Source organism: Bufo gargarizans, chromosome 3 (assembly GCF_014858855.1).
Source record: "Bufo gargarizans isolate SCDJY-AF-19 chromosome 3, ASM1485885v1, whole genome shotgun sequence".
NCBI lineage: Eukaryota > Metazoa > Chordata > Amphibia > Anura > Bufonidae > Bufo > Bufo gargarizans.
The window spans coordinates 216,660-241,527 of NC_058082.1; the positions used below are offsets into that span (position 1 = coordinate 216,660).

The 24,868-nt window shown below is 48.4% G+C and overlaps 1 protein-coding gene across 1 annotated transcript in view; it reads left to right on the plus strand.

Moving 5' to 3' along the window:
• Nucleotides 1-24,868, plus strand: part of LOC122932707 (tyrosinase-like) — a 105,830-nt gene that overhangs the window by 21,203 nt on the left and 59,759 nt on the right. Inside the window, exon 2 of the mRNA XM_044287283.1 lies at nucleotides 19,088-19,900. Within this exon, the coding sequence (XP_044143218.1) occupies nucleotides 19,112-19,900 (789 nt within the window). The 5' untranslated portion in view covers nucleotides 19,088-19,111. The remainder of the gene's footprint in view (nucleotides 1-19,087; nucleotides 19,901-24,868) is intronic.

Sequence of the window (24,868 nt, forward strand, 5' to 3'; positions counted from 1 at the left end):
GATGTTAGGGGTGCTTAGGGTTCTTGTTGCGGCTGAGTCCCTTGATGGTGTTTGTCGTGACGCCAGTACCGTTAATGGTGGTACAACCAATGGTAAGAATGAGGTAGACAGTGGTAAGATGCAACTCACAACTTTTACTGATGTTGGTTCCAGTTGCATCATTTACATCCAGACAGAATACAGTCTTCTGCAATTTAGAGGAATTCTGTTGATCCACTGTTAATAGGTTTGGCTGGGTTTAGCTTAGCTTGAAGGTTCTGTAGAAGTAATTCTGGTAGGTGACTCTGCTTCAGGTCCATAGTATTTGGTAAGGTAGCCTGTAATGCTTATTTGGTATGCTTAGTCCTTTTGTTTCTGTATCTTCCAAGCCCTTGAACAGGTAGCTAATCTGTATTCTTCAATATATATGGTGAGGCTGCCTGTAGCTAGATTGTCCTCCACCATGTGCAAAGGTGCCCATTAAGTCTTTAGTTATGGCTGTTATCACTAATGTCTCCCTTTAGCTTGGCTAACTTCTTCCAGGGACGAAAACGCTATCCTCTGGTTTCAGGATCTAGGATCTAAGAAGGTCACAGGAGGAAAACGCTCTCCTGCGCCTCATACCTTGGCTCTACCACATTTCTGCATTTGGCTTCACCCACTAATCTGTGGTGTGTAGCCCCAAAGTAACCACTGACTCTGCTCTTCACTAACCTCCTAATGACTTTAGAACCATCTCTCAACTAACCTATCCTACTAGGCCTGACCTAAGTATATATATATATGACCTAAGTACTATCCCCATCTAGTGGTGGGATGTATAAATTACACCAGACCAGCCTATGGACAGGGATACAACAGGTGTTGTAATACAAAATTGACATGCAATAGGATAATGCCGTTTAACAGTAATTTTGCAGTTCCCACGTGTCCTGAGTGGGATGCTGCATACCCCCATGGTAAAATATAAGTCGCCCTCAACGTTGGTAATATCTGAAGCTGTGGATCTCTAAGCCGTGTCCTGAAATACACCAAATATACACATGTGAATATAAACATTGCAATGCATTATCATGACTCTTCAATAACCTCCTGCAAATAAAGGGTTATGCACAAAAATACTTTATTAGGCAAATATATAAAATATATTACATACACTTTTTATTTTTCATGGTAGATGTGTTACGGCCAAAATTGGTGATTAAATTATGATCTCACGTGAGGGCAATAAAGTCCATGATATGGTTCAAAAGACAGAGTCCATACCTAAAATGGGGTATAAAACATGTATAAAACTTTTTAAAGTGCAAACATTTTGTATAAAAAGGATGAGCACAGAAAAGTCTTTCTGGGTAGAATACTTTAAACGTCACATCAACATAGTCCCTTGATAACCTGAAAATGGGGCAAAAAGGGGTTAAATAGCATAAAACATAAATAAAGTGCAACTGTGATTCTTCTTTGGATTCAGGTGGAGTCCATGATGGAGCCCTTGCTAATAGAACACAGAGAAGTCCTCTCCAACAAATGGCAGCTCCTGCTCCATATAAGTGATTCCATAACGGCCCACTTTAATTGTAGGGATCTGAACAAGATGACACATCCGTAGGGATTGGACTTCCAGAATCCCAGGAATCAGGGGAAGATCCTTCTGGCTGTCCCTCCGTTATCCGCTGTTTAGGTGTGGATGGCAAATTATGTTCCTTTTTCACCTTTTCAAAGATAGGGGGCTGCTCTTTTTTATCTTTAATACCAAAAGCAAAGAAGGGCCACACTCAAAAGGGCCACACTCAAAAGGGCCACACTCAAAAGGGGCACACTCAAAAGGGGCACACTCAAAAGAGACACACTCAAAAGGGGCACACTCAAAAGGGGCACACTCAAAAGGGGCACACTCAAAAGGGGCACACTCAAAAGGGGCACACTCAAAAGAGACACACTTGAAGGATCAATGATGCACAATTTATTCAACCTAAAAACATATCCCCTAAAATTGAATATACATAAAATGTAGGCTTGATATACATAAATGACCTCTATACTAATAGGAATGAGTCCCGCATATCGGTGCACCCGTCCCAAGGTAACTCCTATATCATATATACCGGCGTGCTGCCGCGTTGATCAATGAATAAATTAGTCCCATATACGCCAATTGTACGGTACTAGGAATATGGCATATATATCAATATGCCACAGCCAAATTCATGCAGATGTAATGGTTAAAGCTGTGTGGGACTATGTGCCAATACCTTCTGGTCGGCCACCGTAGGAGTCCAATTGATGTATGCGGCACTGGTAACAGTTGGTGGCACAGCAAAAAGTCACCTGGTACATTTAGGATGCCAGAATGGATGCTCCCCAGGAGCTGGGTCTTACCCGTCTTCACGGCCTCTTTGCAGCGCTGATTGCAGGAGGCCGCACACCGGCCCCGGCCGTAAGCACACTGTGGTCTTCAGAGAGCCTGATGAAGGGCAATTGTTAGCCCGAAACGTTGCAACTGATATACCACTTACTCCGGCTGAAATAAAACCATTAATTATCCTCACTTAAGGAGTGCTGTGTAAATATTTGTGTGGTCCCACGTGACCTGGTTACTTAGGAGACCGGGTGAAGCTGAGATGACGTCACTAGTAGGCGACCGGCGCTTACTCAGACTCCGGACCGAGATGATTCTCCTTTCTTTTCTTATTGCTGATTTCCATGCAACGCTCACTCCTTACGCCAGACGCGTTTCGAGGTACTATACCTCTTCCTCAGTGGCCAATAGAGTGAGCGTATCCTCTCTCTTATATATGGGACACCTGCTCCCATAATGCTTCACACTGTCATGCCTTTACTAATCTCCGGAGTGGACCAGGATCTTATTTCTTCTTCCTATCGTACTCCCTAACCGCCTAGTATAGCGATCATCTTATACACAAAGTCACAATATCGCCATAGATAAAACATATATATATATCTAGTACCGTACAATTGGCGTATATGGACTCATTTATTCATTGATCAACGCGGCAGCACACCGGTATATATGATATAGGAGTTACCTTGGGACGGCTGCACCGATATACGGGACTCATTCCTATTAGTATAGCGGTTATTTATGTATATCGAGCCTACATTTTATGTATATTCGATTTTAGGGGATTTTTTTTAGGTTGAATAAATTGTGCATCATTGATCCTTCAAGTGTGTCCCTTTTGAGTGTGTCCCTTTTGAATGTGTCCCTTTTGAGTGTGTCCCTTTTGAATGTGCCCCTTTTGAGTGTGTCCCTTTTGAGTGTGCCCCTTTTGAATGTGTCCCTTTTGAATGTGCCCCTTCTTTGCTTTTGGTATTTACGCATTAACTTTGGTCCTGAAGGGGGGACTTGTAGGTGAGCACCTTATTCATATGGTGAGAGGTTGAGCCGCTGAGCTTTCTGGTTATATTCTTTTTAAATCTTGCAATCCAGCCCAATTTCAGGGTCAGTCCTGGTTACAGGGTTTGATTCCTCCGGTGGATCTTTCATTAATGAAGAATTGGCTGGTTCACCTTTACAGGTTGGATAGGGAATCCCTGATGCTGCTGTACCGCCAGTTGCTGAAATAGAACTGCACGGTCCTCTACAGCTGTACTGAGGCTTTTTGGTTCGGGCCTTCTTCTCCTAACCCGTTCCCTCTGGGGTTTAGGTTCACTGACAGGGTCTTTGGTAACAATGGTGGGTTGCCATAGAATGTTGGTACCTGCAAATCCTGTGGCATACTGGTTTTGAGTGCTGGGTGGCACATACTTTGCAGCAGGCCGCACAGGGGCGGTAGAAGGTTCCTGCTCTAGATCCTCCTCAGACTCAGAGTCTTTGGCAAGCTCCTGGGTCTCCGTGGGCTGTCCTGGCTGACGTACTGCAGTAGCATAAGGTCCACGTGTACCTTCTGCAGGGGTTAACGCAACCACCTCATTAACATATAGGCTATGTAGCCAAGCAGGGAGCTCCTTCCTCTTCACGGAATGGCGATTTACATAATAATCACGGTTGGTGTCCATATCGCGAATAAATCCAAATCCTCGCTGCTTGCAAAAGTCGAGAACTCGGCCCAATTTCCGCACTGGAACCGGAACGTCCTTTACAGGTTCCGCCAGTAACTTACAAGTTAGACCCTCATTATACTTTTTACAAGCGTGGGTGCGCGGGAGTCGAGCTGACTTAATCTCCGTGGACAACTTAGCCCAAAGTGCTGTCTGTTCAGTAGTGGGCCACGCTATGGCGGAGGTATCAGCAACCAGACCGGACCTTTTGGCATACTTCTGAGGCCGGTTTCGCGACTACGTGCTGACCTGCACTGTAATCCGACGATTCAGTGTTGCGATCCACACTGCGTTCCCTCCAGTGGCGGTCCCACAAGTCTTGGACTCAAACCTGCAGTTGTGAAGTAATAGGCGTAGGGGTCCATGTCACAAGGTCCCGTCCGGATCCAATCTCTTGAGCAGCGCTCTCTCGCTTCTCCGCCATACTGCTTCGGCAATACACTCCTCTCTCCATGCAGCAATCAGCATCTCTCTTTTCAACGTGTGCACGCACGTCACGCTCTTCCTGAGTGCTAGGCCCGCCTCCCAGATCTGTATGACTGACAGGAGCGATGCAACCATTATCCACCATACAAGGGGCGGTCTCAGGGAATCGGGTGTCCGGAGCAACACTGGTCAGTATCCCACTGGGGTTTGGTGGATGGTGACACTAATAATGGAGCAGTCTTTTGTGCATTAATATATTCATAGGTGGCTGTGTTTCTGTTGCAACATTCAATTGGTGGGCACAGATGGTTCCACCCATTTTGTTTTTATGATAGAACTCTTTATTGGGTAAAGAAGGCGGTGCTGCATTTGCATATAGGTTCGGCCTCTCAGAGTTGATACAGTAAAGGTAGGATGGGCTTGACCAGACAATTTTTGCATAAAGGGCAGCACTAGATTTTCCCTCTCTTCAGGGGGTGTCACTAACTTATCCACAGTGATGGCGCAGTATTTTTTTTCAAACAAGAACTCCAGCGGCCATCTTAAATGCATAGAAACAGTCTATTAAATGACAGCAAGCCGTTTTAGTGACACACAAATGTCTGCTTTTCTAACTTTTAACACTGTGATTTTTATGCTGATGAGTTGACTAGTATAGCACCTCCATGCAATTTACAAACAGTTTAAACAGCCCAATACAGTGCGCAATAAGCAAAAGTCTCTCAACAAAGTAAGGGGCTTATTCACATGCGACAGTCTCTCAATATGGCGCAGAGGTTAATATCCTGTTCGTGACGCCAAGAAAAGATATGCAGCCAGCCAGTAGCGCAGGGGCAACACGTGAGGTGCACGGTGGGCCGATGAGGGGCCAAATAATAACACACAGTTCATCAGGTTACTCCCGGTTAGCAGAAAGCCTTCCCTGTTGAGGTGGACAGCACGAAATCCTCTGGGGCACGCTCTGTGGTAGGAAGCATCAGCCAAGATGGTGGTTGAGGTGCCCTTGATGTTAGGGGTGCTTGTTGTGGCTGAGTCCCTTGATGGTGTTTGTCGTGAAGCCAGTACCGGTAATGGTGGTACAACCAATTGTAAGAATGAAGTAGACAGTGGTAGGATACAACTCACAACTTTTACTGATGTTGGTTCCAGTTGCAGCATTTACATCCAGACAGAATACAGTCTGCTTATTTGGTATGCTTAGTCCTTTTGTTTCTGTATCTTCCAAGCCCTTGAACAGGTAGCTTATCTGTATTCTTCAATATATATGGTGAGGCTGCCTGTAGCTAGATTGTCCTCCACCATGTGCAAAGGTGCCTATTAAGTCTTTAGTTATGGCTGTTATCACTAATGTCTCCCTTTAGCTTGGTTAACTTCTTCCAGGGACGAAAACGCTATCCTCTGGTTTCAGGATCTAGGATCTAAGAAGGTCACAGGAGGAAAACGCTCTCCTGCGCCTCATACCTTGGCTCTACCTCATTTCTGCATTTGGCTTCACCCACTAATCTGTGGTGTGTAGCCCCAAAGTAACCACTGACTCTGCTCTTCACTAACCTCCTAATGACTTTAGAACCATCTCTCAACTAACCTATCCTACTAGGCCTGACCTAGGTATATATATATATGACCTAAGTACTATCCCCATCTAGTGGTCGGATGTATAAATTACACCAGACCAGCCTATGGACAGGGATACAACAGGTGTTCTAATACAAAATTGACATGCAATATGATAATGCCGTTTCACAGTAATTTTGCAGTTCCCACGTGTCCTGAGTGGGACGCTGCAGGAAACCCTGCTAACAGAGTCATCAAAAAGCAGAAGAGACTGCTGCATGACTTGGGGCTCAGACTGCTTGGCTGATTTGCAAGGGGGTGATGTGAAAGACTGATGGACATCGGCTGCAGGTGCCATCTGTGGTCTTTCAGCAGGAGACTGGGTGGGAGACAATGTGAAGGAACTGGAGCCACTGTCAGCAACCCAATCTACTATCGCCTGTACTTGTTCAGGCCTCACCATTCGTAGAGCCGCATTAGGCCCGACCAAATACCGCTGCAGGTTCTGTCGCCTACTCGCACCTGAGGAAGGGGTTTGACTTGTGCGTGTAGCTGGCACAGATCGACCACGTCCTCTCCCTGCAACAGGAGCTCCACCAGCAGCACCACGACCGGGGCCACGTCCCTTATTTGACGCTCTCCTCCTCATATTTCTCAAATTTGGGATCTTGCCCTAAATGGGTGTTTAATTAATAGCAGAATAGAACGACAGTATGTAAAGGGTGTATCTCACACTGACAGATGCAGAAAAGGATGCAATATTAAGTTCTTTGCCCAAAAAGAGTGTTTTTTTAATGACAGAATATGACAGCTGTATATAACGTTTGTCACGACGGGGAGTGGGGAAATCCCCCCCATCGCGCAATGTCCTTAGCTACCGGACTACAAAACAGGGAAAAGGGAGCTGGTGACCTCCTAAGAATTCCCTCAACAGGCCCTAGTCTCCTAGCTGTATGAGCCCTCTTCAAAGGTAAGGGGACTCATACCCACGTGCCTAGAAGTCTAAGTATCCCTGCACTGCCCTACAGCTGGTGACAGGGCAGAGAACGCCTGTTCATCCATGACACGGATGACAGGCGTTCTCCAGAGGCCCAGTAGCTGGCAGGGTGCAAGACTATAAACAGTACGGCAGGTAAATAGCACAACAACACCACAAATGCTATCAACTCTTACCTGCCGCAGCCGAGATGGAAGGACGGCACCAACACCCAGACCTCCCTGCGGCTACAAGAAACATGGAGGTTCCAGGCAGGGAAGAACACAGTCTTGCATATTGCTTAAACCCCTCCAGTGCAACATACACACACCAAAAGTGACACGTCAAGCAGCCATGCTGGTAATAACACCACAAATACCAGACATGGCACACCACACTGGACGTACAACAAAACCAGAGAGGAAGGGTATAGGAAACAGACACAAATAATAACAATGACAACTAAGGGTGGCTCACACAGCAGGACACATTCAGCCAGGGAGCCGAGCTCCAACACAGACTGACAACAAGCAAACTCAAAACTGACCTCAGGCTCCACCACACCAACATATAAGGAGGCCTGAGGTCACCACACTCCAACAGACACACCCAGTGTCTCACACACAGAAAGGGAGTTAACCCTTCCAACACATGGGAAGGGAAAACACCACTTAAAGGGGAAGTGCACACAACACATATAACACCCCGTGCACACTGATAAAAGGCACACCTATAAGGAGAGGTTGCCAGGTGCAACCGCATGCCTAGTGCAGCAAGCTGCCCAACACCGCTCAGGCTGCACTGCTGCCACATACCCAATGTCGCCAGCAGCAACCACAGGTGAGGCAACATACAATAGCCCTCACCTGTGATTGAACACAACACCAGGCAACTGCATGCGGCCACAAGAGTCACGACCATGACCAAGGGTCGTGACAACGTTTGAATTTCACACGTGCAGATGCAGCAAGGGCTGTAAAATTGTGTATTGTGCCCAAAAAGGGTGTTTTTTAAAACCCAGAAAATTATAGCTGTATTTCTAGCTTAAATTGCAGACTAACTAATCCTGCAGAGGCCCCAGATGTAGGGTCTTTTTTTCAAACCAGATTATTAGTGCAGTATTTCAAGCTTGGATTTGACTATCACAAATGCACAGATGCAGTGCTGGTGCACTGAGCTTGCATAAAATGGCCGCCGCCGCCGCCACCACCTAGCTAACAGACGGATAAAAGTTAGTTTTCTGTGTCACTGGGCTGAGGGCAGGGTAAAAAGATTGTGCCCTGCACCCACACAACTAAGTCTATGTAGATCCCTGAGATCAATTCGAGTTCTGATCACAGATTCTGTCCTTTTCTCTCCCTCACAGCAGCTGCATCCTCTCCCTACACTAGTAACAGCAGCAGCATCCTCTCCCTACACTAGTAACAGCAGCAGCATCCTCTCCCTACACTAGTAACAGCAGCAGCATCCTCTCCCTACACTAGTAACAGCAGCAGCATCCTCTCCCTACACTAGTAACAGCAGCAGCATCCTCTCCCTACACTAGTAACAGCAGCAGCATCCTCTCCCTACACTAGTAACAGCAGAGTGACGGGCGGTGCTGCCACCTCCTCCTACTCGGCTTCCTCCTCCTCTTCTTCCACCTGCTCATCCAGTCAGCCACACACCTTCACCACCAACTTCAGCACAGCCCGGGGTAAACGTCAGCAGGCCATTCTGAAACTTATATGTTTGGGGGACAGGCCCCACACCGCGCAGGAGTTGTGGCGGGGTATAGAACAACAGACCGACGAGTGGTTGCTGCCGGTGAGCCTCAAGCCCGGCCTGGTGGTGTGTGATAATGGGCGAAATCTCGTTGCAGCTCTGGGACTAGCCAGTTTGACGCACATCCCTTGCCTGGCGCATGTGCTGAATTTGGTGGTGCAGAAGTTCATTCACAACTACCCCGACATGTCAGAGCTGCTGCATAAAGTGCGGGCCGTCTGTGCGCGCTTCCGGCGTTCACATCCTGCCGCTGCTCGCCTGTCTGCGCTACAGCGTAACTTCGGCCTTCCCGCTCACCGCCTCATATGCGACGTGCCCACCAGGTGAACTCCACCTTGCACATGCTGGACAGACTGTGCGAGCAGCAGCAGGCCATAGTGGAGTTTCAGCTGCAGCACGCACGGGTCAGTCGCACTGCGGAACAGCACCACTTCACCACCAATGACTGGGCCTCCATGCGAGACCTGTGTGCCCTGTTGCGCTGTTTCGAGTACTCCACCAACATGGCCAGTGGCGATGACGCCGTTATCAGCGTTACAATACCACTTCTATGTCTCCTTGAGAAAACACTTAGGGCGATGATGCAAGAGGAGGTGGCCCAGGAGGAGGAGGAGGAGGAAGAGGGGTCATTTTTAGCACTTTCAGGCCAGTCTCTTCGAAGTGACTCAGAGGGAGGTTTTTTGCAACAGCAGAGGCCAGGTACAAATGTGGCCAGCCAGGGCCCACTACTGGAGGACGAGGAGGACGAGGATGAGGAGGAGGTGGAGGAGGATGAGGATGAAGCATGGTCACAGCGGGGTGGCACCCAACGCAGCTCGGGTCCATCACTGGTGCGTGGCTGGGGGGAAAGGCAGGACGATGACGATACGCCTCCCACAGAGGACAGCTTGTCCTTACCCCTGGGCAGCCTGGCACACATGAGCGACTACATGCTGCAGTGCCTGCGCAACGACAGCAGAGTTGCCCACATTTTAACCTGTGCGGACTACTGGGTTGCCACCCTGCTGGATCCATGCTACAAAGACAATGTGCCCACCTTACTTCCTGCACTGGAGCGTGATAGGAAGATGCGCGAGTACAAGCGCACGTTGGTAGACGCGCTACTGAGAGCATTCCCAAATGTCACAGGGGAACAAGTGGAAGCCCAAGGCCAAGGCAGAGGAGGAGCAAGATGTCGCCAAGGCAGCTGTGTCACGGCCAGCTCCTCTGAGGGCAGGGTTAGCATGGCAGAGATGTGGAAAACTTTTGTCAACACGCCACAGCTAACTGCACCACCACCTGATACGCAACGTGTTAGCAGGAGGCAACATTTCACTAACATGGTGGAACAGTACGTGTGCACACCCCTCCACGTACTGACTGATGGTTCGGCCCCATTCAACTTCTGGGTCTCTAAATTGTCCACGTGGCCAGAGCTAGCCTTTTATGCCTTGGAGGTGCTGGCCTGCCCGGCGGCCAGCGTTTTGTCTGAACGTGTATTCAGCACGGCAGGGGGCGTCATTACAGACAAACGCAGCCGCCTGTCTACAGCCAATGTGGACAAGCTGACGTTCATAAAAATGAACCAGGCATGGATCCCACAGGACCTGTCCGTCCCTTGTGCCAGATTAGACATTAACTACCTCCCCTTAACCATATATTATTGGACTCCAGGGCACTTCCTCATTCAATCCTATTTTTATTTTCATTTTACCATTATATTGCGAGGCTACCCAAAGTTGAATGAACCTCTCCTCTGTCTGGGTGCCGGGGCCTAAATATATGCCAATGGACTGTTCCAGTGTTGGGTGACGGGAAGCCTGATTCTCTGCTATGACATGAAGCCAGATCCTCTGTTACGGGACCTCTCTCCTCTGCCTGTGTGCTGGGCCTAAATATCTGACAATGGACTGTTCCAATGTTGGGTGACGTGAAGCCTGATTCTCTGTTACGGGACCTCTCTCCTCTGCCTGGGTGCTGGGCCTAAATTTATGACAATGGACTGTTACAGTGGTGGGTGACGTGAAGCCTGATTCTCTGCTATGATATGAAGACTGATTCTCTGGTGACATGAAGCCAGATTGTCTGTTACGGGACCTCTCTCCTCTGTCTGGGTGCTGGGCCTAAATTTATGACAATGGACTGTTACAGTGGTGGGTGACGTGAAGCCTGATTCTCTGCTATGATATGAAGACTGATTCTCTGGTGACATGAAGCCAGATTGTCTGTTACGGGACCTCTCTCCTCTGTCTGGGTGCTGGGCCTAAATTTATGACAATGGACTGTTACAGTGGTGGGTGACGTGAAGCCTGATTCTCTGCTATGATATGAAGACTGATTCTCTGGTGACATGAAGCCAGATTCTCTGTTACGGGACCTCTCTCCTCTGTCTGGGTGCTGGGCCTAAATTTATGAAAATGGACTGTTCCAGTGGTGGGTGATGTGAAGCCTGATTCTCTGCTATTACATGAAGACTGATTCTCTGCTGACATGAAGCCAGATTGTCTGTTACGGGACCTCTCTCCTCTGCCTGGGTGCTGGGCCTAAATATATGACAATGGACTGTTGCATTGGTGGCTGACGTGAAGACTGATTCTCTGCTGACATGAAGCCAGATTCTCTGTTACGGGACCTCTCTCCTCTGCCTGGGTGCCGGGGCCTAAATATCTGAGAATGGACTGTTCCAGTGGTGGGTGACGTGAAGCCAGATTCTCTGCTATGGGACCTCTCTCCAATTGATTTTGGTTAATTTTTATTTATTTAATTTTTATTTTTATTCATTTCCCTATCCACATTTGTTTGCAGGGGATTTACCTACATGTTGCTGCCTTTTGCAGCCCTCTAGCCCTTTCCTGGGCTGTTTTACAGCCTTTTTAGTGCCGAAAAGTTCGGGTCCCCATTGACTTCAATGGGGTTCGGGACGAAGTTCGGATCGAGTTCGGATCCCGAACCCGAACATTTTCAGGAAGTTCGGCCGAACTTCTCGAACCCGAACATCCAGGTGTCCGCTCAACTCTACAGGGCACCCATGTGCTATACCAGCATTTAGTAAACCTCGGGGGGCACAGGCAGGAGCTGCTCCGCTCACTAATCCTGGCACAGCACATTGTTACAGGGCACCCATGTGCTATGCCAGCATTTAGTAAACCTCGGGGGGCACAGGCAGGAGCCGCTCCGCTCACTAATCCTGGCACAGAACATTGTTACAGGGCACCCATGTGCTATACCAGCATTTAGTAAACCTCGGGGGGCACAGGCAGGAGCCGCTCCGCTCACTAATCCTGGCACAGCACATAGTTACAGGGCACCCATGTGCTATGCCAGCATTTAGTAAACCTTGTGAACCGTTGTTACAGGGCACTCATGATCATGCAGGACATCACAGGAAACTTAACAGAACTGGAAGACGTCTGCAAAGAAGAATGGAGGAAAATCCCTCAAACAAGAATCCTTCGGTTGCTACTAGAGTTGAGCGGACACCTGGATGTTCGGGTTCGGCAGGTTCGGACGACTTTCACAAAAAAGTTTGGGTTCGAGACCCGAACTTGACCCGAACTTGAACCCGAACCCCATTGAAGTCAATGGGGACCCGATCTTTTGGGCACTAATATGGCTCTAAAATAGTCCTGGAAAGAACTAGAGGGCTGCAAAAGGCATTCAAAATGTGCTTAAGAGCATGACAAGTGCTCTGCAAACAAATGTGGATAGGGAAATGACTTAAAAAAACATAAAAGACCTTAAAAAATAATAATTAGGAATGATGTAGGAGGAAGTGGTTGAGGAGGCAGTGGATGACGCTCAAGTGGAGGTCTAGGTGGAAGCGGCGGCGAAGGAGGAATAGGTAGCCAACACAGATGTGTGTTATTTTGCATTTTTACATAAGAGTATCCCCAAAAATATTGGGACATATATAAAAAAGAAAAAGGAATAAGTTCACTTGAGTACAAGGATGGATGGTTGAGGCTGTTAGAACTGTCTATTGTGCACAAGGTACGGACAAGTCCTGAGGGATCCAGGCCTGGTTCCTTTTAATGAACGTCACCTTGTCCACATTGGCTGTGGACAGGCGGCTGCGCTTGTCTGTGATGACGCCCCTGTCCGTGCTAAACACACGTTCAGACAATGCATCGACTGCAAAGCTCAGGCCATGTGCCCAATTTGGAGACCCAGAAGTTGAAGGGGGCAGACCCGTCATTCAGTCCATGTAGGCGTGTGCACACATACTGCTCCACCATGTTGGTGAAATGCTGCCTCCTGCTAAGACGTTCCATATCAGCCGGTGGTGCTGGTTGTTGTGGCATGCTGACAAATCTTTTCCACATGTCGGCCATGCTAACCCTGCCCTCAGAGGAGCTGGCCGTGACACAGCTGCCTTGGCGACCTCTTGCTCCTCCTCTGCCTTGGCCTTGGGCTTCCACTTGTTCCCCTGTGACATTTGGGAATGCTCTCAGTAGCGCGTCTACCAACGTGCGCTTGTACTCGCGCATCTTCCTATCACGCTCCAGTGCAGGAAGTAAGGTGGGCACATTGTCTTTGTACCGGGGATCCAGCAAGGTGGCAACCCAGTAGTCCGCACAGGTTAAAATGTGGGCAACTCTGCTGTCGTTGCGCAGGCACTGCAGCATGTAGTCGCTCATGTGTGCCAGGCTGCCCAGGGGTAAGGACAAGCTGTCCTCTGTGGGAGGCGTATCGTCATCGTCCTGCCTTTCCCCCCAGCCACGCACCAATGATGGGCCCGAGCTGCGTTGGGTGCCACCCCGCTGTGACCATGCTTCATCTTCATCCTCCTCCACCTCCTCCTCGTCCTCCTCGTCCTCCAGTGATGGGCCCGAGCTGCGTTGGGTGCCACCCTGCTGTGACCATGCTTCTCAAGGAGACATAGAAGTTGTATTGTAACGCTGATAACGGCGTCATCGCCACTGGCCATGTTGGTGGAGTACTCGAAACAGCGCAACAGGGCACACAGGTCTCGCATGGAGGCCCAGTCATTGGTGGTGAAGTGGTGCTGTTCTGTAGTGCGACTGACCCGTGCGCGCTGCAGCTGAAACTCCACTATGGCCTGCTGCTGCTCGCACAGTCTGTCCAGCATGTGCAAGGTGGAGTTCCACCTGGTGGGCACGTCGCATATGAGGCGGTGAGCGGGAAGGCCGAAGTTACGCTGTAGCGCAGACAGGCGAGCAGCGGCAGGATGTGAACGCCGGAAGCGCGAACAGACGGCCCGCACTTTATGCAGCAGCTCTGACATGTCGGGGTAGTTGTGAATGAACTTCTGCACCACCAAATTCAGCACATGCGCCAAGCAAGGGATGTGCGTCAAACCGGCTAGTCCCAGAGCTGCAACGAGATTTCGCCCATTATCACACACCACCAGGCCGGGCTTGAGGCTCACCGGCAGCAACCACTCGTCGGTCTGTTGTTCTATACCCCGCCACAACTCCTGTGCGGTGTGGGGCCTGTCCCCCAAACATATGAGTTTCAGAATGGCCTGCTGACGTTTACCCCGGGCTGTGCTGAAGTTGGTGGTGAAGGTGTGTGGCTGACTGGATGAGCAGGTGGAAGAAGAGGAGGAGGAAGCCGAGTAGGAGGAGGTGGCAACAGGAGGCAAAGAATGTTGCCCTGCGATCCTTGGCGGCGGAAGGACGTGCGCCAAACAGCTCTCCGCCTGGGGCCCAGCTGCCACTACATTTACCCAGTGTGCAGTTAGGGAGATATAGCGTCCCTGGCCGTGCTTACTGGTCCACGTATCTGTGGTTAGGTGGACCTTGCCACAGATGGCGTTGCGCAGTGCACACTTGATTTTATCGGATACTTGGTTGTGCAGGGAAGGCACGGCTCTCTTGGAGAAGTAGTGCCGGCTGGGAACAACATACTGTGGGACAGCAAGCGACATGAGCTGTTTGAAGCTGTCTGTGTCCACCAGCCTGAATGACAGCATTTCATAGGCCAGTAGTTTAGAAATGCTGGCATTCAGGGCCAGGGATCGAGGGTGGCTAGGTGGGAATTTACGCTTTCTCTCAAATGTTTGTGAGATGGAGAGCTGAACGCTGGCGTGTGACATGGTTGAGATGCTTGGTGACGGAGGTGGTGGTGGTGGTGTTGGTGGTACATCCCCTGTTTGCTGGGCGGCAGGTGCCAACGTTCCTCCAGAGGCGGAGGAAGAGGCCGAGGCGGCAGCAGCAGAATAGGCCGAGGCGGCAGCAGCAGAATAGGCCGAGGCGGCAGCAGCAGAAGAGGCCGAGGCGGCAGCAGAAGAGGCCGAGGCGGCAGCAGCAGAAGAGGCCGAGGCGGCAGCAGCAGAAGAGGTAGCAGGGGGAGCCTGAGTGACTTCCTTGGTTTTAAGGTGTTTACTCCACTGCAGTTCATGCTTTGCATGCAGGTGCCTGGTCATGCAGGTTGTGCTCAGGTTCAGAACGTTAATGCCTCGCTTCAGGCTCTGATGGCACAGCGTGCAAACCACTCGGGTCTTGTCGTCAGCACATTGTTTGAAGAAGTGCCATGCCAGGGAACTCCTTGAAGCTGCCTTTGGGGTGCTCGGTCCCAGATGGCGGCGGTCAGTAGCAGGCGGAGTCTCTTGGCGGCGGGTGTTCTGCTTTTGCCCACTGCTCCCTCTTTTGCTACGCTGTTGGCTCGGTCTCACCACTGCCTCTTCCTCCGAACTGTGAAAGTCAGTGGCACGACCTTCATTCCATGTGGGGTCTAGGACCTCATCGTCCCCTGCATCGTCTTCCACCCAGTCTTGATCCCTGACCTCCTGTTCAGGTCTGCACACTGCAGAAAGACGCAGCAGTTGGCACCTGTGTTCCGTCATCATCAGAGACAGTGCTGAGGTGGTATTCCCATGTCCTCATCATCAGGAAAGCATAAGTGGTTGTGCGTCAGTGCATTCTATGTCTTCCACCGCTGGGGAAGGGCTAGGGTGGATGCCCTTGGGAAACCCTGCCAGCGGAGTCTTCAAACAGCATAAGAGACTGCTGCATAACTTGAGGCTGAGACAGTTTCCCTGGTATGCATGGGGGTGATGTGACAGACTGATGGGGTTGGTTTTCAGGCGCCATCTGTGCGCTTTCTGCAGAAGACTGGGTGGGAGATAATGTGAACGTGCTGGATCCACTGTCGGCCACCCAATTGACTAATGCCTGTACCTGCTCAGGCCTTACCATCCTTAGAACGGCATTGGGCCCCACCAAATATCGCTGTAAATTCTGGCGGCTACTGGGACCTGAGGTAGTTGGTTCAGTAGGACGCGTAGCTGTGGCAGAACGGCCACGTCCTCTCACTGCACCAGAGGCTCCACCAACACCACCACCACGACCATGTCCACGTCCGCGTCCCTTACTAGATGTTTGCCTCATAGATAGCGTTCACCAAGCAAAGTAAAAAGTGGTTGAGGCCTCTTTCACACTTGCGTTGTCCGGATCCGGCGTGTACTCCACTTGCCGGAATTACACGCCGGATCCGGAAAAACGCAAGTAAACTGAAAGCATTTGAAGACGGATCCGTCTTCAAAATGCTTTCAGTGTTACTATGGCAGCCGGGACGCTATTAAAGTCCTGGTTGCCATAGTAGGAGCGGGGAGCGGGGGAGCGGTATACTTACAGTCCGTGCGGCTCCCGGGGCGCTCCAGAGTGAAGTCAGAGCGCCCCAGGCGCATGGATGACGTGTACATGCGATCACGTGATCCATGCGCCTGGGGCGCCCTGACGTCACTCTGGAGCGCCCCGGGAGCCGCACGGACGGTAAGTATGCTGCTCCCCGCTCCCCGCTACACTTTACCATGGCTGCCAGGACTTTAGCGTCCCGGCAGCCATGGTAACCATTGAGAAACAGCTAAACGTCGGATCCGGCAATGCACCGAAACAACGTTTAGCTTAAGGCCGGATCCGGATCAATGCCTTTCAATGGGCATTAATTCCGGATCCGGCCTTGCGGCAAGTCTTCAGGATTTTTGGCCGGAGCAAAAAGCGCAGCATGCTGCGGTATTTTCTCCGGCCAAAAAACGTTCCGGTCCGGAACTGAAGACATCCTGATGCATCCTGAATGGATTTCACTCCATTCAGAATGCATTAGGATAAAACTGATCAGGATTCTTCCGGCATAGAGCCCCGACGACGGAACTCTATGCCGGAACAGAACAACGCAGGTGTGAAAGAGCCTTAAAGGGAGTCTTTCACCTAATCTGAGCGTTTTAGACCGCTCAGATCAGGTTATAGACTCTTTAACCCTCATTACGATCATACCTTTGTCTTATGTGTCCCTCGCCCAGATAATGAAAATAACACTTTTTAAACGTATGTAAATTACCTTCTGAAGGTGCCCAGGGGCGGCGTTACTGGGCGATGTGCCCAGAAAAACACACCTCCAGCCGGCGGACGTCACGAGCGGCACCAGAGGACGGCGGGCTGGGAACTGGCCCGCACCTGCGCACTGCTCTGCCCATTATGGGCAGATGAACAGCTTTTCATATTGCGCATGCGCCGGCCAGGCTAAGTACTTAGTTGGCCGGCGCATGCGCAATATGAAAAGCTGTTCATCTGCCCATAATGGGCAGAGCAGTGCGCAGGTGCGGGCCAGTTCCCAGCCCGCCGTCCTCTGGTGCCGCTCGTGACGTCCGCCGGCTGGAGGTGTGTTTTTCTGGGCACATCGCCCAGTAACGCCGCCCCTGGGCACCTTCAGAAGGTAATTTACATACGTTTAAAAAGTGTTATTTTCATTATCTGGGCGAGGGACACATAAGACAAAGGTATGATCGTAATGAGGGTTAAAGAGTCTATAACCTGATCTGAGCGGTCTAAAACGCTCAGATTAGGTGAAAGACTCCCTTTAAGTCTTTTAAAAATAATTAACCGCCAATATAAACCCTGATGTAGGGTAATGCACTACATTTTATTTTTTTTTACTTTATATGACAGCGGTATTTGTGGCCTCAATGTGACAGTCACTTATACACGTCTTATCCCAGATGTGCAGTATATGAAACAGAGGGGTTTGTTTCACCCCAGTAACTAAAAAGCCGTATTTCTGGCCTAAAATGAACAGTCCCTTATGCACCTATAATCCTAGATGTGCACTATATGAAACAGATGTTTTTTTTCACCCCAGTATGCCCCAGTATGAGAAAGCCGTCCTTCTGGCCTAAATTTCACAGTCACTTATGCAGCCATAATCCTAGATGTGCAGTATATGAAACAGAGGTTTTTTTTTAACCCCAGTGTCTCAAAGCCGTATTTCTGGACTTGCAGACCCGCAGATAGCCTGTGCTGCTGCACTATCGCTGCATAAAATGGCTGCCGATCAGGTATTGATATTGACTAACTGAAGGAAAAAAGTTTGCTTTCAGCAGTAGTTGGCTCAGGGCAGGCTTAAAAACATTGTGCACTGCACCCACAAAACACTTTTTCTGTAGATCGCTGAGTCCATAAAGCAGTTCTTGATAAGATTTCTCCCTGATCTCTCCCTCACAGCTGCAGATCGATCTCTGAATGAAGTCCTTTGGAGGAGTTAATCTGCCTAATCTCGCCCTACTGTCGCAGCCGCAACCTCTCCCTACGCTAATCAGAGCAGAGTGACGGGCGGCGCTATGTGACTCCAGCTTAAATAGAGGCGGGGTCACATGGTGCTCTGGCCAATCACAGCCATGCCAATAGTAGGCATGGCTGTGATGGCCTCTTGGGGCAAGTAGTATGACGCTTGTTGATTGCCTGCTTTGCAGCCTTTCAAAAAGCACCATAAAAGTCGCCGAACACCAAACCCGAACTTTTATGTGAATGTTCGGGTTTGGGTCCGGGTGCCGAAAACCCTAAAGTTCGGTACGAACCTGAACTTTACAGTTCGGGTTTGCTCAACTCTAGTTGCTACAAAAAGCGTTTACAAACTGTGATTCTTGTCAAAGGGGGCGCAACTAGGTACTAACCAGGCAGGGTCTCAAAGTTCTGCTTCAAGCTCTCTTCCTTTTTTTAAAATTTAAAAAATGAAATAAAAAAATATGTTTTTACCTAAAATGCTATTGGAATGTGTCATCTGTCACTTTATGCTTTTTGGAGATATTTTCATTATCAACTTGCTTTTAACTATTTACAGTAACAGTAATTTTGACCAGGGGCGCCCAAACTTTTGCAAGCCACTGTATTTTCTTCATGTGTCCTTTTTGTCATGGTTTCTGGTGCCGTACTGCTACATCCCTTCCATAGCGTGAGCACAGTAGTACAGCCTGAGTCAGGACATTATGAGGGTGCACTGCATGATGCACAGCTTATGAGTTGGTTTGGAATGGACTAGTCTTCTTCAGATCAGGGTTCCACATGTTCAATTACTTTTCTCATCGCTTCCATGTCTTTGTCTTCCCAGCAGACGTATCATCCTGAGGATCCAGAGATGCTGTTCCTTAGTGTCTTCCTGCTTTTCCTGGTAGCTACAGATGCTGAGATTTTCCCCAAAGTTTGTATCCCTCCGGGAACCAAAAACTTTCCGGTCCCTTGCTGTCCTCTGTACAAAGGAACTCCTTGCGGATCGGGCGAGAATAGGGGCAGTTGTGTGTCTACAAGTCTTAGCCGGTCACTGCCACCACCAGATAATCTCAATGATGAGAGAGAAAACTTCCCTGCACGTTTTTTCAGTTCAATATGTCAATGCAAAGACAACTTTTATGGCATCAACTGTGGTAAATGTTTTGGTAACCGTTATGGAGATAACTGTGAAAACCAAAGAATCCTCATCAGGAGCGAATTCCGAGAGAAGAGTGAAACTGAACAACAATTATTCTTGGCTCAAATGGATTTCTGCAAATACGAAATTGATCCAGACTATTACATCCTCAGAGCAGGAGATCGTTTACGCAGCGGGACCTTCGAGTTCCTCAGTGCCTCTTATTATGACGTGTGGTGTTTTGGTCATTACTACGTTTCAAAGTCATTCCTTATCAATGGAACAGAAACCTCTAGAATCGACGGTGCACACCGCAGCACCGCATTCACGACCTGGCATCGACTCTTCTTAATTCATCTGGAAAAGCGAATGCAAGAATGCCTCAAAGATCCAACATTTGCTCTTGTATATTATGACTGGCGATCAGAGAAACATTGTGCCCTGTGCAATAATGATCTTCTGGGAGCGAGCGATGACCAGGGTTACCTCCATCCACAAAGTATCTTCGCAGAATGGAGGGTGAGTAACATGGTAGACGTTTGGGGTAAAATTGGGCGGATTTATCAAACCTAATGCAGGGAAGATTTGAGAGCAGACACCCAAGTCAAGCATGTTCTAAAATACTTCTATAAAAGATTTACTATGTCCAAATGATATGGTCCTTCAAGGAGGACCTGCCTCCAGCAGCAGAGACATAGACACCATGGTGTCACAGCGCGTATGTGTGTGAGCGCAGTGTTAACGGGATGTAGGAATTACGTGGATGTGGGAATTCTAGAGATGAGCAAAGCTCTTAATTTGATTCGGCTGCTTCACCAAATTTTACAAAAAGATTCTTTGTAAGTAGCGGGCACAATGGCGGGGAAGGGTGTTTTCACTGCCCCCCGTCATTGAACCCCTCAGATGTCGTGTTCATCACTGATCGCGGCATCTGAAATGAATAATAAGGCGTCTCACGGGTTCATCAGTTGAAACATTAACTTGCACTAACCTCATCCATTTAAGCAAGAAGAGGCGGCCGTGGCCATCGTGCTTGAAGATCCATTGTGTCATCGTGCACGGCGTGTGATGACGTTATCACGCTGGCTGGCGTCATACGTCACTGCACACGAGATTTTGCGTAGGATCTTTAAGCAAGATGCCCGCAGCGGCCTTTTCACTCTCAAATGGATGAGGTGATTTTTATTTTTACTGCCATGTCAGGGAAAATTGATTCATTAACACGAAGCACCAGGAAATTTGGCTTCGCGGTGAATGAAATTCTCCCTGTATCCACATCGGATACTCCGATTCGCTCAACAGTAGTGAAGGTATAGTGATAAGCTCATGGTTCCCAGTACGGGTGTACGTGTGTCTCTTACCTCCCAAGTTCAAAATTCCTCTGTCTGACTAGTCTGAAGAGATTGTCTTGCCCTAGTGTCCATTCACATGGGGAACCTTCCCGCCTACATGTCGAAACCGTTGGCCTATTTATGTCAGCCGTAAGATGGCTAGTCTGTCTGTCAATGTGAAATAAAGGAGACCAGTAAGAGGAGCGACAGCTGCAGCGACCATCAGTGACATGGTACGGATGCAAGAGTTGGAGGAGAGGGAGTCAGATGAGAAGCTGGGTCAGAATGGAGTTAGGAGGTTAGTGCTGCTGGGCCCGAAAAGGAGTCTGTGCCCGGGGAGGATTGGAGCAGCAGGAGAAGTGATGCCCCGGGAAAGTGAACCAGCTGCAGCCCATCACCAGTGGTCCTGTATTCAGGCACCAACACTAACACCAGCCTTTTATCCTTCACAGAATGCTAAAACCTTCAATATTCTTAAAGGGAGTGTCCACAGTCCTGTGAGATAATTACATAATTACTCTAACCCAAAATACAAACCGCTATAGCATACTAAGGCGACTTTCACAGTGGCGTCCTCACTGGCTCCGGCAGGGTTCAGCAAAAACGCTTCCGTTCCTGATAATACAACCGTCTGCATCCGTCATGAACTCCACAGAAAGTCAATGGCGGACGTATCCGTTTCCTATTGTGGCAGAGAAAACGGATCCGTCCCATTGACTCACATTGGGACTAATGCCGTATCCGTCTTACTCCGCATCCCAGGATGGAAAGCAAACTACAACATGCTGCGGTTTGCTCTCCGGTCTGGGAGCGAAACTCAACGGAATGGAATGCATTTTGGAGCGCTCCGTTCTGTTCAGTTCAGTTTTGTCCCCATTGACAATGAATGGGTCAAAACTGAAGCATTTTTTTCCGGTATTGAGCCCCTATGACAGAACTCTATACCGGAGAACGCTAGGGTGAAATAAGCCTTATTCTCCAGCTCTACTGTGAAAACGTGGCCAGTCATTCAAAACGGCAGCACAAAATAACACATGAAGTGTGGGCCCAATAAATGAAGATGTTGTCTCCAGGTGACGGAAGTCCTTTGGAGCTGAGGGACCTAATTTAGAGGGCTGTTTCCACCAGGCTCAAGGGAGCTACTTTTTGTCATAAGATACACATTTTTTTTATATCATTGATGTTTCTCAACTTTGAGTCCATAGAGAGTGCTGACAGATAGGATAAAAGAAATAGAAGTAGAACTCATGACTAAGAAAATCCCTGAACTGGATCAGGCTAAAAGTGCACTGAGGAATTATCTGATGGACAAGGCACAACAAAAAGTGTTTTTTGAGGGGGAACGATATTTCAGGGAATCTGGGAAGTCGGGGAGATTGCTGTCCACACTTATACAGAATCAAAGGGGGGGTAATAGGATTGATAGTGTTGAGAGGAGAGATGGGGGGATGGCATCCAGCCAGGGAGAGATAGAGCTCGAAATTTATTGAAGATTATGGGGGCCTCTACTCCTCGGAGGGAGGGGGGGGGGGGGCCTGAAGAATTCAGAATATTCCTGGAGGGAGTACCGATCCCCAGACTCTCGGAGGAGGAGAGGGACTGGTTGAACGGCCCCATTGAAGTTGAGGAATTACGGGAGACATTGAAAACTATTCAGGGGAATTCCAGTCCTGGGTTGGATGGCCTCCCTTTTGAGGTATATAGAAGATATGGAGATGTCATTCCTCCAGTGCTAGTGCAGGTCTTAAACGAGTCAATGGACAGTGGCGAACTCCCGTCCTCCCTCTCGGAAGCTGTAATAAGTCTGATAGGTAAAAAGGGTAAGGACGAGAAAAAGGTGGACTCATACCGCCCCATCTCTCTTCTCAACACTGATTTTAAAATATGTGCTAAATTACTCGCAAACCGTCTAAGAAAAGTTATTGAGAAGTTAATACACCCGGATCAATCAGGGTTTGTACCCAAACGCCAGGCTCAGACGAATATTCGACGGACATTACTGAACATGCAGATGGGTGGGGAGGGTGCTCATTCCATCCTGTCCCTGGACGCTGAGAAAGCGTTTGACAGGGTGGAATGGGCGTACCTCTGGAAGGTCATGTATGAGTTTAATTTGGGAGAAAAATTCATTAGATGGGTACAGCTTCTATATAATAACTCGAAAGTTAGGGTAAAAATCAAAGGAGTAATATCAGAGTCAATACCTTTGCAGAGGGGAACCCGTCAGGGGTGCCCACTCTCCCCATTACTGTTCGCCATATTTGTTGAGCCATTGGCCTGTAAGGTCCGAGCAGATGAAAAAATAAGGGGGTTTGGGGGAAATGGTGCACTGGATAAGATATGCCTTTACGCTGATGATATTTTGTTTTTTGTGGACGGGGGGGTACCAATGGTACTGCACCTGATGGAAATAGTAAATCAGTTTGGCCTTATCTCCGGCTTTAGGGTGAACTGGACAAAGTCGGTACTGCTCCCAATTGGCCAGGAAATTGGGTCGGAGGAAATTAACCACTTCAGCCCCGCTAGGTGAAACCCCCTTCATGACCAGAGCACTTTTTACACTTCGGCACTACACTACTTTCACCATTTATCGCTCGGTCATGCAACTTACCACCCAAATGAATTTTACCTCCTTTTCTTCCCACTAATGGAGCTTTCATTGGGTGGTATTTTATTGCTGCTGACATTTTTACTTTTTTTGTTATTAATCAAAATGTAACGATTTTTTTGCAAAAAAATGACATTTTTCACTTTCAGCTGTAAAATTTTGCAAAAAAAACGACATCCACATATTAATTTTTCGCCAAATTTATTGTTCTACATGTCTTTGATAAAAAAAAAATGTTTGGGCAAAAAAAAATGGTTTGGGTAAAAGTTATAGCATTTACAAACTATGGTACAAAAATGTGAATTTCCGCTTTTTGAAGCAGCTCTGACTTTCTGAGCACCTGTCATGTTTCCTGAGGTTCTACAATGCCCAAACAGTAGAAACACCCCACAAATGACCCCATTTAGGAAAGTAGACACCCTAAGGTATTCGCTGATGGGCATAGTGAGTTCATAGAACTTTTTATTTTTTGTCACAAGTTAGCGGAAAATGATGATGATTTAATTTTTTTTATTTTTTCTTACAAAGTCTCATATTCCACTAACTTGCGACAAAAAATAAAAAATTCTAGGAACTCACCATGCCCCTCACAGAATACCTTGGGGTGTCTTCTTTCCAAAATGGGGTCACTTGTGGCGTAGTTATACTGCCCTGGCAATTTAGGGGCCCAAATGCGTGAGAAGAACTTTGCAATCAAAATGTGTAAAAAATGACCGGTGAAATCCAAAAGGTGCACTTTGGAATATGTGCCCCTTTGCCCACCTTGGCAGCAAAAAAGTGTCACACATGTGGTATCGCCGTACTCAGGAGAAGTTGGGGAATGTGTTTTGGGGTGTCATTTTACATATACCCATGCTGGGTGAGAGAAATATCTTGGCAAAAGACAACTTTTCCCATTTTTTTTATACAAAGTTGGCATTTGACCAAGATATTTTTCTCACCCAGCATGGGTATATGTAAAATGACACCCCAAAACACATTGCCCAACTTCTCCTGAGTACGGCGATACCAGATGTGTCACACTTTTTTGCTGCCAAGGTGGGCAAAGGGGCACATATTCCAAAGTGCACCTTTCGGATTTCGCAGGCCATTTTTTACACATTTTGATTGCAAGGTACTTCTCACACATATGGGCCCCTAAATTGCCAGGGCAGTATAACTACGCCACAAGTGACCCCATTTTGGAAAGAAGACACCCCAAGGTATTCCGTGAGGGGCACGGCGAGTTCCTAGAATTTTTTATTTTTTGTCGCAAGTTAGTGGAATATGAGACTTTGTAAGGAAAAAAGAAAAAAAAAGAAAAATCATCATTTTCCGCTAACTTGTGACAAAAAATAAAAAATTCTAGGAACTCACTATGCCCCTCACGGAATACCTTGGGGTGTCTTCTTTCCAAAATGGGGTCACTTGTGGGGTAGTTATACTGCCCTGGCAATTTAGGGGCCCAAATGTGTAAGAAGTACCTTGCAATCAAAATGTGTAAAAAATGGCCTGCGAAATCCGAAAGGTGCACTTTGGAATATGTGCCCCTTTGCCCACCTTGGCTGC